At 41.4% G+C, this 14,159-nt stretch overlaps 1 protein-coding gene across 2 annotated transcripts in view; it reads left to right on the top strand.

The window, feature by feature from the left end:
• Positions 1-13,938, top strand: part of nek7 (NIMA-related kinase 7) — a 60,048-nt gene extending 46,110 nt beyond the window's left edge. For both annotated transcript variants that reach the window (XM_020098567.2, XM_069521747.1), the window contains 3 exons: positions 332-426; positions 8,745-8,858; positions 11,220-13,938. In XM_020098567.2, coding sequence (XP_019954126.1) covers positions 332-426; positions 8,745-8,858; positions 11,220-11,330 — 320 coding nt within the window. In that variant the 3' untranslated portion in view covers positions 11,331-13,938. The remainder of the gene's footprint in view (positions 1-331; positions 427-8,744; positions 8,859-11,219) is intronic.
• Positions 13,939-14,159: the final 221 nt, after the last annotated feature.

The following is a 14,159-nucleotide window of genomic DNA, read 5'->3' as shown; positions in this document are numbered from 1 at the left end:
TTAAATCCGATCCTACTTAGAATTAACAGAGGGAATCCACCTTAAGTCAGTCTTGTTTTATTTTTGTACTATTGCTAAAAAATGGTAAGTATTGCAGCCCCTGAATGTGTCAAAGTTTGAGACTACACCTCCATTCCTCGCCCGCTTCTCTGTGCTGTGTGAGCTGTGTCAGTGATGCTGATGAACTGGGGGGGAAGCATGGGTTTGCAATGCAAAATGTTAACACTCACTCTCTCTTTTTGTCTTGTTCTCTTCTGCCTCCGTCTATCTCCTTCTGTCCTTTCCCCCCCTTCCGCCTCCCCCCTCCTTCCCCCCTTTGTCTGTGTTCCAGTGGGTACTCCTTACTACATGTCACCGGAGAGGATACATGAAAACGGATACAACTTCAAATCTGACATCTGGTCGCTAGGATGTCTGCTCTATGAGGTAAACTATGGGAATATGTGCACATACTGTCACCCTGCAGTCGACTGCAGGAGTGACGTGAGAACACAGCGGCTGAAACACACACACACAAACAAACAAACCATCCCCAATCCCACATATAATGGAGTACTATAAGAAAATATATACAGATGTTTATGCTTCCCCAAGGAGCGATGCTGTATTTACAATGAGCATCACTAGACATGCCAAGGAAAACAATACACACTCTTTAGTCACAGTTTAATCATTTAAATGTTAAATGCTTTGTCATAATTCTTTACCTCATGTCCCTCGTGTTCCTTGCTTCTGTCCCTGGCTCAACTCTGAGACTGAGGTTTTTAGGCAAGGTACCTGCTGAATGTTGAAAAGCTGGTGAGTGAAGAGAACTGACATGGCCATGTGTTTTAGATAAGGCTGCCCGGTGACACTGACTAGTTTGATTAGTCAGGAGTAAAACACCACAGGGCTGCAGACCACACTGAGAGCAGACAAGCCCGGGAGGAGCACACAGCACAGGGAACAAAGACGGAAGAGTGAGGAGCTGAATAATGATGGACATGAATGATAGCAGTCAATCTGATTTTTCACCTTGCCAACCCTGGCATGCACTGAATACAAACAGACAGGCACGAAGTCAGAGACACACTGCCGGGCAAGGAAACACCCACATTTTCCTCTCCTCCTCTCTCCCAACTCCCCTGAGCTGCTGATCACTTGGGCTGCATTTCAACGCACCGGTGACTGCACCTACTCTACAGCGCCTCAGGCAAGGAGGTGGAGAGAACGCAAGGAAGAAGTTTTGAGCTCAGCTTGCAGGTCATGGTTGCTCAGAGACCACAGTCCTTCATGCTAATTAGTTCCCCACAATGCACTGTGGTAATGCACGGCTGTGGTTGGCTTACAGCAGCGGGTGCCGCAGGTCACAGTCTGTTTTTGTACTTTTTATATGTGGTGCACTTGTGTGTTTGCACAGAAGATGTTACTTGTGCTGTTAATAAAAATCGGACTTCTTTGTTACATTGCTCCAGTTGTGTAGTTTATGTAGGTGTCATGATTGTGTAACCTCACAAGCACCAATTGGTTTTATTAAATTAAGGTCATTTCGATATGGGTGGTGTATTTTTCATTGAGGCAAGTTTTATGTTGATTAAGGTTTATTTAAAAACTGATTTGGGCAGTTTTCTTGTGTCCTAAGAAATCCCAGTTAATGCTTGTGAATATGATATCTCAGGAACACTTCCTAAATTTGGTACAAAAGTTTACTTGGACTAACAGATGAATTGATTAGATTTTGGTGGTTATAGGCAAAGGTCATGGTGACCTCACAGCAAGTGTTTGGCCTCTTGTACATGATATCTCATCTTTGTTCAAATTTCTGACCAGTTTTCACTTAATCAGTTAATTAGATTTCAGTGGTCAAAGGTCATGGTGATGTTAGGATCACCTGGAGAGACTGAATCTGCACGGGTCGGCAGAGAGATAAAACTGCAGGGCGGTATTTCTCATTTTAAACATCAGACATTGTGCTTTGTTGTTCTTGACATTTTCCAAAATTCTTCTAATATTTTGTTGGGCAAGCTGCTCAGTTTGAAATTGTCAAGGTGCTGCATGTGGAGCCTTAGCATTGATTGTTATACAGTTTCAGTCACGGTGCAGTGCATTGATCTGTTATACCTTTCACCACAGGAGAACTGCTAGGGGTCACAGTCTAGACGAAACACTGAGAAAGCCAAGATGGAGACCAGAAATGAGGAGAGCAAAGGATAGTGCTATGGAGAGCAAACGTGAAAAGATGGAGGGAAACCTATTTCTCCCTGAGGAGGTCAGAGGACTCTGAATGAAGATATAAGGTGAAAAAGTTTAGGAATCTATACAGGAACAATATAGGAAGCTAGTGGAGGGTGAGGGCTTAGTCTTAAGAGAGAATGAGAAGAAAGAGGAGATGGAAGGTTAGACAGACGGGGAACAGAGGGTGAGAAGTGGAAAGGAAAAATAACAAATAGCAAGAGCAGGGTTATAGATTGCTGGAGCGAAGAGAAGATGGGGGGTGTTCATTCAGAGAGAAAGTACTGTTGGTACAAGAGCAGAGACAGAACTCCAACCATCAGGTCAAGGTGAGCCATGCAAGGAGCCTGTGGAGATAAAGATTTTACAGCCTCATTGTTACCAGAGGAGTTGCTCACCACGTCATGCATATTCTCTTTGAAGAACAGATCCTTGCTTTCCAACTTCTTGGTAAGTGGGCTGCGCGGTACATTTTGGTGTCAGGAAACTTGCCTCTTTCTCTCCCAAACTCTCTCTTTCATTCCTCTGTGCTCTGTTCTCCTCCCTTCTTTTAGGTTCCCCTCCGTATGCCTCCCTTTTCCTCACTTAACCTTCAGGCATTAGAAATTCACATAGAAATCCATGCCTGATCCCTTTGGTACTCATTGATTTCACTCTGGACATACAGTGGGGGCTGAGGTTCCGTGGGTTGAGGTTTTTGTGTGTGTGCGTTCATGATTATGTGTGTTTGCATCCGAGGGAGTTTGGTTCCTTATGTGTGAAACGGCTCAGTTTGAGAGCGCCTGCATTTTTTATTCTTGTGCTCGAGGGTTGGGTAATGGTCCGAAGGGTCCATATGTCAATACCTGGTCATTGTATCTGCGTCTGTCTTCATCTCCCATTCTGTTTGATCCCTTTCTCTTCGTGTCTAACCTCATTACATCACCTGACCCTGCCCTGTGCCTCCTCACCCAAACGCACTCACCGAGGTAAACAGGGATGCTGCATTCGTCATGGTTGTCGCCGAGAGTGATTAGGAAAATATTTTGGTCGCATGCCAGTCAATGAGATCACAGCAGTCTCTCCTTTGGCTCGCAATCAAAATGTCTTATTATATATTTACATCAGTAATTCTCACGCTCAGTGCATTATATGCACACTCTCGTAAAGGAGGAGAATATCTTGAAAAGCTTTACAAGATCTGTCTCCTTCCTGTGTGGAGCTCAGTCATCCATACCTCTCACTGTGCCTATGTCCCATGCTTCCTGCCTCCACTCCTGTCCCTCCCCTCTTGTTTTGCTGTTTTATGAGAGCCAGAAAGGCTGTGTTCTCAGGAGCTGCGGTTTGTGTGTGATGAGCTGCCCCTGTGGCTATGTCTCTGCATGTTTTCAGGTTTTTTCGCAAAACAAGCCTGCTTGTCCTTTAACCTTTTTTATACTGTGTGCATCTGTTGAGGCTTTAACAACCCACGTTCCTCACACCAATATCAGTGTCTGGCCGTGACATATCCAACAAACCATTTAACGTTTGTGCAGTATCTCAAGCCTTTTTTTTTTTTTATTTCACCACTTTATACATTTCTTGATCCCTTACCTTTCTTATTTATCCACTCTCTCCTTCCCATCCTGAAGAAATCCTTTTTTTATGGTATTTTATCTGTATTAATAACCAAATATTAAACTCAGTTGTACCTCTATAATATGACAATGTCTTAAAAAACTATTTTTGGTGAGAGTTAAATGAAAAGATCAAGACCCATCTCATGTCCATTTTGGTATAGCTTAAACAAACTAGAAAAGAAAATGTGGTGATGTTGTGGAGGAGCTTGTAGGGAGATGTTGTTACTTTTAGATGGAGCCAGGCTGTTTACCCATGCTTCAGTTATAAGCTTAATTGGTGGCAGCTTCATATTTAACTGACAACTAACAATTAACAATTAACTCATAATCATATTTCCCAAATTAAGTTTTTCCTTTTATGTTTCACAATTCAAATGCCTGCATTTGGGTCCTGGGGAAAACCCTTTTTTTTTTTTATCAGTCTTCCTCAAAAGTTCAGCTTCGTGGAACAATCTTGCTCTTTTAGCTCATGCGTCTATTCTTCTTCTTCTTGTCTTTCTTTCTTCCTTCCCTCCTCCCTTTTTAGTGTGTTGAAGTAGAGAAGTGATGACTCCACTGGGTGTAGGTATATTTTTAATGACTGTCCCTGCTCTGTGACTTATTGCCTTGATTAATATATCATCATAAAGCCACATGAAGGACCAGTGAGAACATGAAAAAGTCATGCCTTGCTCACTTCTACAGTTATAGTGTGCGTGTGTGTTATGAGAGACAGATGGAAAGAGAAAGGGAGACTGATGGATAAAAATATACAAATATACATGTGTCTTGTTTGTGTGTGTTAACATTTAGATGTTTGTTTTGATGTGACATATGCCTACAATTGTATGTGTGTTTGTAATTGAGTAAGGAAACTTATGAGAAGCCCTTTGGTCCCAGGTTGTAAGGGCTCCAGGGATGATGGGGGGGCAGAGGAAGAAGACGGGAGCCTTCCGTAGCTCTTTTTTAATTGGTGTACAGGGAGAGACACTGAAGAGAGAGAAAGAGATGGATCGGTGTTAATTAAACTGGAAGACCCCATCCAGACCTTGTACATGGACAGAGATGCTGGGTTTACATGCCTGGGCTGAGGAGGGCACAACCTGGCCAGCTGAAGATGTGCTGAGGAACAAAGAAGTGCGTGTGTACGTGTCTGTGTATATGCGTGGGTACATGTGTATGTGAATGTGTGAGTGCGTGCACGTGTTAGTAAGGGTGTGGGTGTGTTTTGCCACCAGCAGCTCACACCCCTCAGACAGACAGCAGGCATGCGTGTGCATTGTATGTCTTTCGAATATCAATGAACCATATACACACACACACACACACACACACACACACACACACATACACACACACACACAGTCTCACAATCACACACTAGGGATGCAGAGGTCAGAGAGTGAGTCAATCATCTAACCCTGCGATGACACAGTCTGAAAAAAGGAGTAAGTGTGTGTGTCTGTGGGCATGCATCTTTCTGCTTGTGTGTGTGTGTGTGTGTGTGTGTGTGTGTGTGCTTGCATGTGTGCGTGCGCGTATGTGCGTGCCTGAGAGCAGGGGGCCGGCAGCTGTCAGGGGCTCAGAGCAGCAGGCACTAATGAAGCAGATGAATAGTGCAAAAACTCCCAAATACAAACAGGACAGTTGACATTTTTCATCTGTCAAAAGCAGAAGATGCATGAAAATACGATGGGGTCTTGTTTAACCCTTTGCCTCCTGGTGTCTCGAGCTGGCTGAGTTTCTTCTTTTTCTCTCTCTCTCTGTTTCTGTCCCTCCCCCTCTTTTCCTCTTACTGAGAAATGTATGTTTCTGGGAAGTACTATGCATTCCTTACACACAACCCTACAAACATACACACCACCTCCTATAAAGTAACAAAAGCTGTAAGAACATTCATTTAAATCAGTTAAGAGTCTTTTCTAAGACATTGAAGTCTTACCGAGGCCTGAAGCTGAGTTTAATCAGATAAACCTGGCACCGCTGCATTTTTAGAGCTTTATGTGTAGTTGCTTCGAAGTGATGAGTTTCTGAAATGAAATGCAATGCAATGCCTGTTTAGGCTACTTTGAGATGCTTTAAGGGACATATTCCGTTACTTTTCCTGCCAGAATGTCCTGAAAATATTCCAGCGAACACATGTCACAATACAGCAGGGAAATGTCTGGAAAATTCACAGCAAACAAGTGCACATGTTGATAATGTTTGTAACATGCAATATATATAAAAAAATTTAAAAAGTGGAGCATAAAAAAAAAAAAAATCCAAATATAAGCGAGCGATGAAGGCCGCCACCTTTGTTGATTGGCCCTGGTCATTGGCAATTGAACTGCTGGTTTAGTTGCTGGAGGTTTTATTTAAATATTGTTTTAACAATTTTAATATTGTTGCAGCTGTTTTTGTCGAGCACACCATATGTCTCACCAGATACCATATATGCTAATTCTAACTGGTCCTTTAAAGGCTGTAGGATTGGTGCTTGTGTTTTTATCTATACTTGTATCTGTTTGTCTCTTAATCACTGTACATTCAAATGTGAACTCTCCGGTTACAGATATGAGGCTTTGTTACTAGTAGAAGTGCATCATTGCTGACACACACAGGAACGTGCATCTCCACACACACCTCATCACTGTCAACCACCTGCTGTGCCAGTCTCAGTATTAATCGCTGGAGCAGAGGGAGGAAGGGTGTCCAAGGAGAGAGGGAGGGGAATCCTCTTTACTTACTGTTCACATGCGTTTTCATGAGGCTGTATCATATTAATGCAAGTGTTTGATTAACTGAGCGGATGAGTGAGCGATAGTGTATCGTGTCCAGAAGAGAGATGGCCCGCTGAGATGCTGCTGTCATCTTGACTTCCCACTGGAAGCTGTGACAGAGACGCTGTCAAAATCTGCCCGATAGGGAGCGGGAACTTTTCTCTTTCTGAACCATCAATGTCTGACACATTTTTCAGTGAAGACTAAAATGAAGAAGCTGTTCACAAATTTGGGATTTGCATTGCTTTTTGGGCAGTATCAGTTCCCCTCATACCTACAGGAAACAAAGCTAGAAATCCCTCAGTTGGTCAGATGTTGTAATCGTAATAACTGACTTAACAGGTGAGCTGATGAAGAGGCCTGTTGACTGGAGACTGACCAATTATCTATTATCTGTTGGCTGATAACAACTGACTAACTCTGATACTGATGAACATGTCGGGTTGGGCATCAACGATTATGTGAATCTATGTACTGATCCAGTACCACATCTTTCAAGTCTATTATTTTCACCCAGATAAAATTGCAATTTTCTCTCCCAGAAGTCGCTTCTTCTTCGCTGCTTCAAAAAAGCAGTTGCACTTAACTGCCACTGGCAAGTAGTGTTGGTAGAGCGATGAAGAAGTGATTATTGGTATCATACCAGAGCTATAGCGAAAATGTCAGCAATGTCACTTCCATACAGGGTTAGTAGCATTCATCTGTTAGAATGAAATGTTTAAGACCAGGTATCGGAATCAGATCAGGAAGGGAAGAATGGTTCCTGTTGCTGAGACAAACATTTGTTAAAGGATGCTGAAAAATCACCTGGTGTTCTTGGTTGCAGTAGAAATGCTCAAACACTCATCACAGGATACAGTTTCTGTTCTTCTGCACTTCTTTCCCTTCTGGTCCTATTGACACAGAAAAGTTCTGCATGTGGCCTGATATTGTGGAAGGTGGCACATTCACACTAACCTGCTCTAATCTGTATGGAACGATTCCATTTGGATTCATATGTGGAGATGATGTTCTCATCTACTTCCACACTTTCAATCAGCAGCCTGTCAAACACATACTGCACATTATCCACTCATAATACAGGGATTTAAGCAAAACATTAAAAAATATATATATATAAACAAAACAACAACTTCTCAATATGATCAACTTTTCTTTTCTTTTTATAGAAATGTATGCTCCTCATTCCAAGTTACCACCGTCCCCATGCTAATAAATTAACACATCCAAAGTATAAAAACACTAAACAAGATCCAAACAAACTGGTATGATGCTAAAACAAAACCAAGCGGGCATTGGTCCAGAGGATGCTCATCCTACATTGGAACTTTGATGTAACAGTAAAGTTTTTCTACCTAGAAATATAACAGTATGATATGATAGTAGTTTTTCAGGTAACAGACACAAACAGTATCGATAAGCAGATGCTTTGTCCTTAATCTAGAGTCTATGGGCCCAACACATAAGCTTAACAGTTTATATTGAATGAAAAAAAATTCCAGTGTGATTTCTATGTGTGTTGTCAGCTTCACCTTCCACACTACTATTCAAATAATAGGAAGTCAGTCAGTCACAAGTCTGGCAAAAGTGCATGCCATGTTTTAGAGTCTAAGAAAGATGGAGGGGGATTTTTCTCCTATTTCCACTCACCAGCAAAGGTCTCCTCATGCTTTCCACACTTCCTTACCATTCCCATTTGCCCTCCCTCCGTTCTGCCTGCTTGCGTTTGTTTTCAGGAGGATACAGTTTTCTAGCTGCTCCAGCAAACTGAAAAATTCGCTCCCACCACATCCCTGCACCCCACCTCTCATTCTTTTCCACCCTCAAATCTTTGTTTCCTCTCATTTTCATCACTTAAGTTTCTGAAGCCATGCAGCAGAAAGGGCCAGCAAACTGGAGAAAAACACACAGATAAGCTAAGGGAGGCTCTTGTGGAATTTTCTATCTCGCTTCACTTGAATTTCATGACCATCGCTCATTCCACCACGAAAACAAATACATAAATGTGTTCTGGTATGTACACAAAACTTTTAGTCGTATAGCCTGATAGCAGTAAACTGCAGGCAATACTTTTACTACTCTACATTATTTTTTGTGTAGCACCTGTTGAGAATTTTACCTCACCCTCTCATACCCCAGCCTCTTGTCTTCTCACCATCTCCTTTCCTTTTTTCCTCACATCTTTACATTTCAGATGGCAGCTCTACAGAGCCCGTTCTATGGGGATAAGATGAACCTTTACTCCCTTTGTAAGAAGATAGAACAGTGTGACTACCCTCCTCTTCCCTCAGATCACTACTCAGAGGAGGTGAGTACCGTCTCAGTTGCCTTTTCCTGCCGTGGACCTGCTCAATGTTTTTAAAAGAGCTCACAATCGTCTCTTCTCCTTTAAAAGAAACTGTAGAAATATTTTATATTTTCAAACACTCTACTGCTTTAAGCAATAGTGGCCCATTCCTCTTTCTCTGTGGTGGTTTGCTGATTTTTACTTCTACTGACCAAATTTATTTTCTTATATGTAAGTGTAATCCACCCAACTGTCTGAACCATGATATTACTCTGTGATCAAAAGGCCGGCTATGATTTTAAAATTAAATGCACATATCAAAAGCATCTGGCCGTGCTACAGAGTGAGGTGAAACTAAATGGGCTGGAGAGTCATGTTTCCCTAAACTAAATGTTAAATCATCTGCTGTAATTCTACGTTGACTTATCCGTGCACCAAAAAATGTAATTTAGTCGGGCTGCGGTCAAATGTTGTCTTATTGGTGATTGCTGGTGACATGTGTTTGAGTGCGTATGGCTTTGTGTTGCATGTCCTGTTTGTGTGGGTGGCATTTCTTTTCTCTTACATACAGTATATTAAGACACACACACACACACACAGTCATGTCTCTATGACATCAGAGGACATTACTTTGACTTACATTGATTTCCTTAACCTGCACCCTAACCTAACTTTAAAATATGTCTTCACTTGCTTCCCCAGAATGAAAATAAGTCCCCATTGTGTGTGTAAACAGATTTAAGTCCCAACAACTGGAGTATAACCTGGACCTCTCACACACACACACACAAACATTTGCACAGATATTGTATGGACTTTGACATTAGGGATTTTTATACTACTGTTATCATAGTAGTACAGTCCAAAACCTATATTTATTTTACAGTGACTTAAAATAGAGAAAAAAGAGCAAAACTTCACATTTGAAAGACACAAACTAGAAAATGATTCTTAAAGTAAAAGTTCTTAACAACACTGAAGTCCTCGGACTATTGCCATGTACTTTACTTGTGTAATCCGTTACAAGTATGTATTACTTTTGGTCATATTGAGGTTTCATTTTGGATGTATTAGTTTTAAATTAATGGAAACTTACTCAGAGAAAAAATAAATTGTGTCCTTGCCTTCCTCACATCTATGATCTGGACTAACACAGTCCACACTGTGTCCTATGATCCGGACTTACACAGTGTGTCCTATGAAGTGACTATCTGGGGTCAGACACTACACCCTGTAGAGCCCGACTGTTATAATATAATACTCTCTCATTAGGCTGATAGAGGCTAATTGTAAAGTGGTTCAAACCTCCTCAGTGTCTGATGTGTATTTTTATGTATGCAACAGATATTGTGCAAATTTATATTTGTTACTGAAGCACACACACACACCACAGTGAGCTTCTGTGTTGCCCCACATGTCACCCCCATCCAGCAGAAAGGGAGACAAAGCGAAAGAGAGAGGGAATGATAGAGCGGGAGACAGGGCGATGGAGAGATGGAGATGAGGGGGGTGCCTGCAGCGCCTGTCTGGATGTAAACAATGCTCCTGAAGGATCGGCAGCAAACTGTCAGCTGCTCATCTTTGTTGTGTCATTTAACCATCTCCATCTATGCTCCCCCCCACGCCTCCCTTCACTCGCTCCCCGTCCCTCCCCTCCCTCCACCTGACACTCCCCCACTCCACTCGCCATGCAAAGAAGCACATGAATATTTTACATATCTACCCCCCCCCCCCCACCACCACCATTGCCATTCTGTGGGACTAATTCTCAGACTGTCTGAATTTGCATGTTTCTCTCACTTTCTCACTCAAGCACACACACACACACACACACACACACACACACACACACACACACACACGTGTACAGCGGCTGACGAGAACCCATCCAAGCTGGTGCCATGCAACAACGGCCGTTGGTAGACGGTTACCATAGCGACCTCGCGTAGAATTTATGTTTTTTTTTTCCTCTTTCCTCTCCATCTTTTATTCTCTTCTTTTTTTAATGATGGCGGTGGCTGTTCCGCCAGCAAGCCTGTCTATCTATCTGCTCCAATCAGCCGCTTCGCTCAGCTTCAAGTACCGTTTCTGGATGGCAATGGAGTGGCAGCAGTGTTTGTGTGTGCGTGTGTGCGTGTGTGCATGTACATTTGCGGGCAGATGTGCATCATGGGCTCTTGTACAAATGGATTCAGCAGACCAATAAGGGATTAGTGCTCTTACCCATCCTCACGTCTTTGTCTCAGTTACCTGTTGCTAATGAGAAAATTAGGTCTGTTCATTTGTGGATCTGCTCTTTTAAAATCTGTTTCATTACTGTCATTGACTATATTATCTCTCTCTACCTTCCAACCAACACCCCACCTGTCTATCTCTCACCAGCTGAGGAACTTGGTAGATATGTGCATCAACCCCGACCCAGAGAAGAGGCCGGACATCGCCTACGTGTACGACATTGCCAAACAAATGCAGAACCATACACAGGGCAGCTAAGCCCACAGTTACACACCTGATCGCTTTGCAGAACTTGTCCCAACACCCCTCCCCTCGCTTTTCATGCTGGACTTGTACACATCTATCAGCTTTTATACAATAACTTACTCCAGAGTTTAGCTCCCTGTGATAAGTAGAACGTGAAACTGATTTTTATTTCCAAGGTGATGCTACAGTCTACGACACCACTGACTCCCAAACCATTTCTTCCCTGCGATAAAGATTATAGAGATTATAATGTTTTGTCACATGGACCTCCCATTCCTTAGACTTCGATGTTACAGCACTGAAAATCAGTGTGTTGTAGCTCATTGATGTGTTTGTTGCTGTGGCTTAAAATAAGCATGTCCATTGTATTTTCATGTAGGGAAATATAGCCATTCTTCAGAAGATTCTGTTTAAAGCACATATACTAGAAAATGTTCAAATTAGAAAACATGAGTGTATTTTTCAGTGTTGCTTGATGTCCTCAAAGCAATTCATCAACGCAAAGATCATTAAAAAATAGTCTCATGTGACCTGTGGTCAACAAGTGGCACAAAAAAAAAAAGACCATGAAAACTTTTTAGAACAACGGTAACTCTGAAGTGAATAGATTTTCAATCAACTGCAGCAGAAGTGAGAGACGTAAAGAGCGTTATTGATGGTTTGAAGTGTTGTTGTGTTGCACTTTTTCAAATCCTGGTGAAAGACGGCTGGCAAGGTGATCACGTCTAATGAATGCATCAGGAAAGGAAAGATCATCTGCAGGGTAGACTGGAGATATGCTGGGGGAAGAACATGGGCAAATGTCTCCACAACACTTTTGAATGTAAGTCATGTTGACACCTATGTATTGTCTTTGAAAAATTCAGAGTGTGTCTTTTTCTTGACTGCCTGGAGGGATGTGGTAGAAACTGTAACACAAGCAGTTTTACATCTGCTGTTTACCTTCGTCACCGACACCAAAATATCTCCTCCCCGCTGCAGCTTTAGCAACGTATACTGTTATTACATAGCGTCAGGTAAAAAAACCAGTTAAAACACATAGTTCTCCATCATGGTCCAGTGGATCTGTTTGACCCACCAGCTTGTTAATGTTGCTGTGTCAGTTTGCAGTGTTGTTAAGTAACTAATGTGTTGAAAGAGAATGACAGTGCGCCTCCATAACTTCTGTTAAGATACCAAAGAGGGAAGTCACACATGAAGAGAGCAGTTTCTATATAGTTACAGTATATTGAGATCTCTTTCATGAGAAGTATATCAGACAGTAAAACACAAATAAAACAAGCACCAATAAGGTTCATTTCTTACTGTACATAGTGAAGAGGTTCCTATAGTTTTAATACTGAAGGGTTTTACTGACCCTTTATTCATTTGGAGGGAAGGTGATTTGTTTTTCTTGTAACAGGATAAGGTTTACTCCAGTGGGTCACAAAAGACCAACACTGACTTCCACCAGTTTACATAATGACAGTGATACCACATGGAAGGTATAGCACGTAAACAATAATTGGTAACGCTTTATTTCAGTGTCTTATGAATTTGTCTTTTCACATGATCAAATTGCCTGTTAACTGCTCGGTTGGATTATCGCTCGTGTTCTTCATGTTTTAGTTTTCCTTGTTTTGTTTTTTTTAGTTAACATTTAATACTATTAACATGTGTTAAATACAAAATCAAAACTTGTAGGAGCAAGAAAATAAGTTATTTTATTGTGGTTAACAGAATGTTTTGATAGTGTCTTGCTACTCGGTATATTTTCTGAGACGTGCAAATACAGTGTTTGCAATTTTTGTTTGCGATTGTCTTTAATGTTGCTCCTTTCTCTTCCATTGCAATCATTTCTTTTTGTCAAATATGAATAACTACCTTGATTGTTAATCCTCTTCTCCCTCAATGCTGTTTACCCTCTATCTCTCTCTCTCTCTCTCGCTCTTAACTCTCTCAACAAGCACATCTCTATTGCTCCAAAAACCTTTCAGTATTGTTGTAATTTCAGGGGAGCACTTGCTTTAAAGCACTTTCCACATGTTTTAGTTGCTATGCAGAATTCCCTCAATAAATTGGTTATATTTTACAGCAAAATACCAAAAATGAATTCTCCGGTGGTCGATGGGGAAAAAGCCTCTGAGCTTTGACTGTATTTAACTAAAGCATCTGCCTTTCTAAGAGCTTCAACGATTTATTTACGTTTACACCCTTTTTAGAATCCAAAGCACTGTCATTGTTTTTTTAAGGATTATTATTTTATAATCCTCTGTAGGGGAGATTTTTAGGAGGATTTGAGGATATTACACACCAAAACCCAGTTTCTGTGTATCTGTGTGTACATGTAAGTCACATTAAAACTTTGTCTATGTCTTAGGGAGTGTTTTTTTTTTTTTGTCTTTATGAAACATGACAGTGCTCTCCTGTGTCCCGGCTTTTAATTAACCTTGGCTCACCTTCCTTTTCTGCACACTCCAGAGAGTCCAGGCGTTTTCCAGAAAGTGAAATATTAAATGTTAAGATTAATATTTATTGTTCTGGTAGTCTGACTGTTTTCTGAACATTTCATGTCAAAAAATAGACCATCATCACAAATGCCTTGTATGCTAACTAAGATGCAATAAAGCTTTGAAATTTCTCTTGGACATCGGAGTGAGTGCTTGGAGCTCTTGGAGGTTTTTAATTGGTCTCATCTGATCAAACCAACTTTTTAAACTCATTGTAAACATACAGCAGCTTAATGTGATGTAGATTCACATTAATTCACATTTTCTCCAACGCAGCATGAGAAACAACATAATCCTCATTGATAGGATTATGAGTTTAATTAGTTTGTTACTGTACAACACTGGTGAAACA

This window comes from Paralichthys olivaceus, chromosome 3 (genome assembly GCF_024713975.1).
Source record: "Paralichthys olivaceus isolate ysfri-2021 chromosome 3, ASM2471397v2, whole genome shotgun sequence".
NCBI lineage: Eukaryota > Metazoa > Chordata > Actinopteri > Pleuronectiformes > Paralichthyidae > Paralichthys > Paralichthys olivaceus.
The sequence above is the reverse complement of the archived record's forward strand: the minus strand, read 5'-3'. Positions and strand labels throughout refer to the sequence as shown.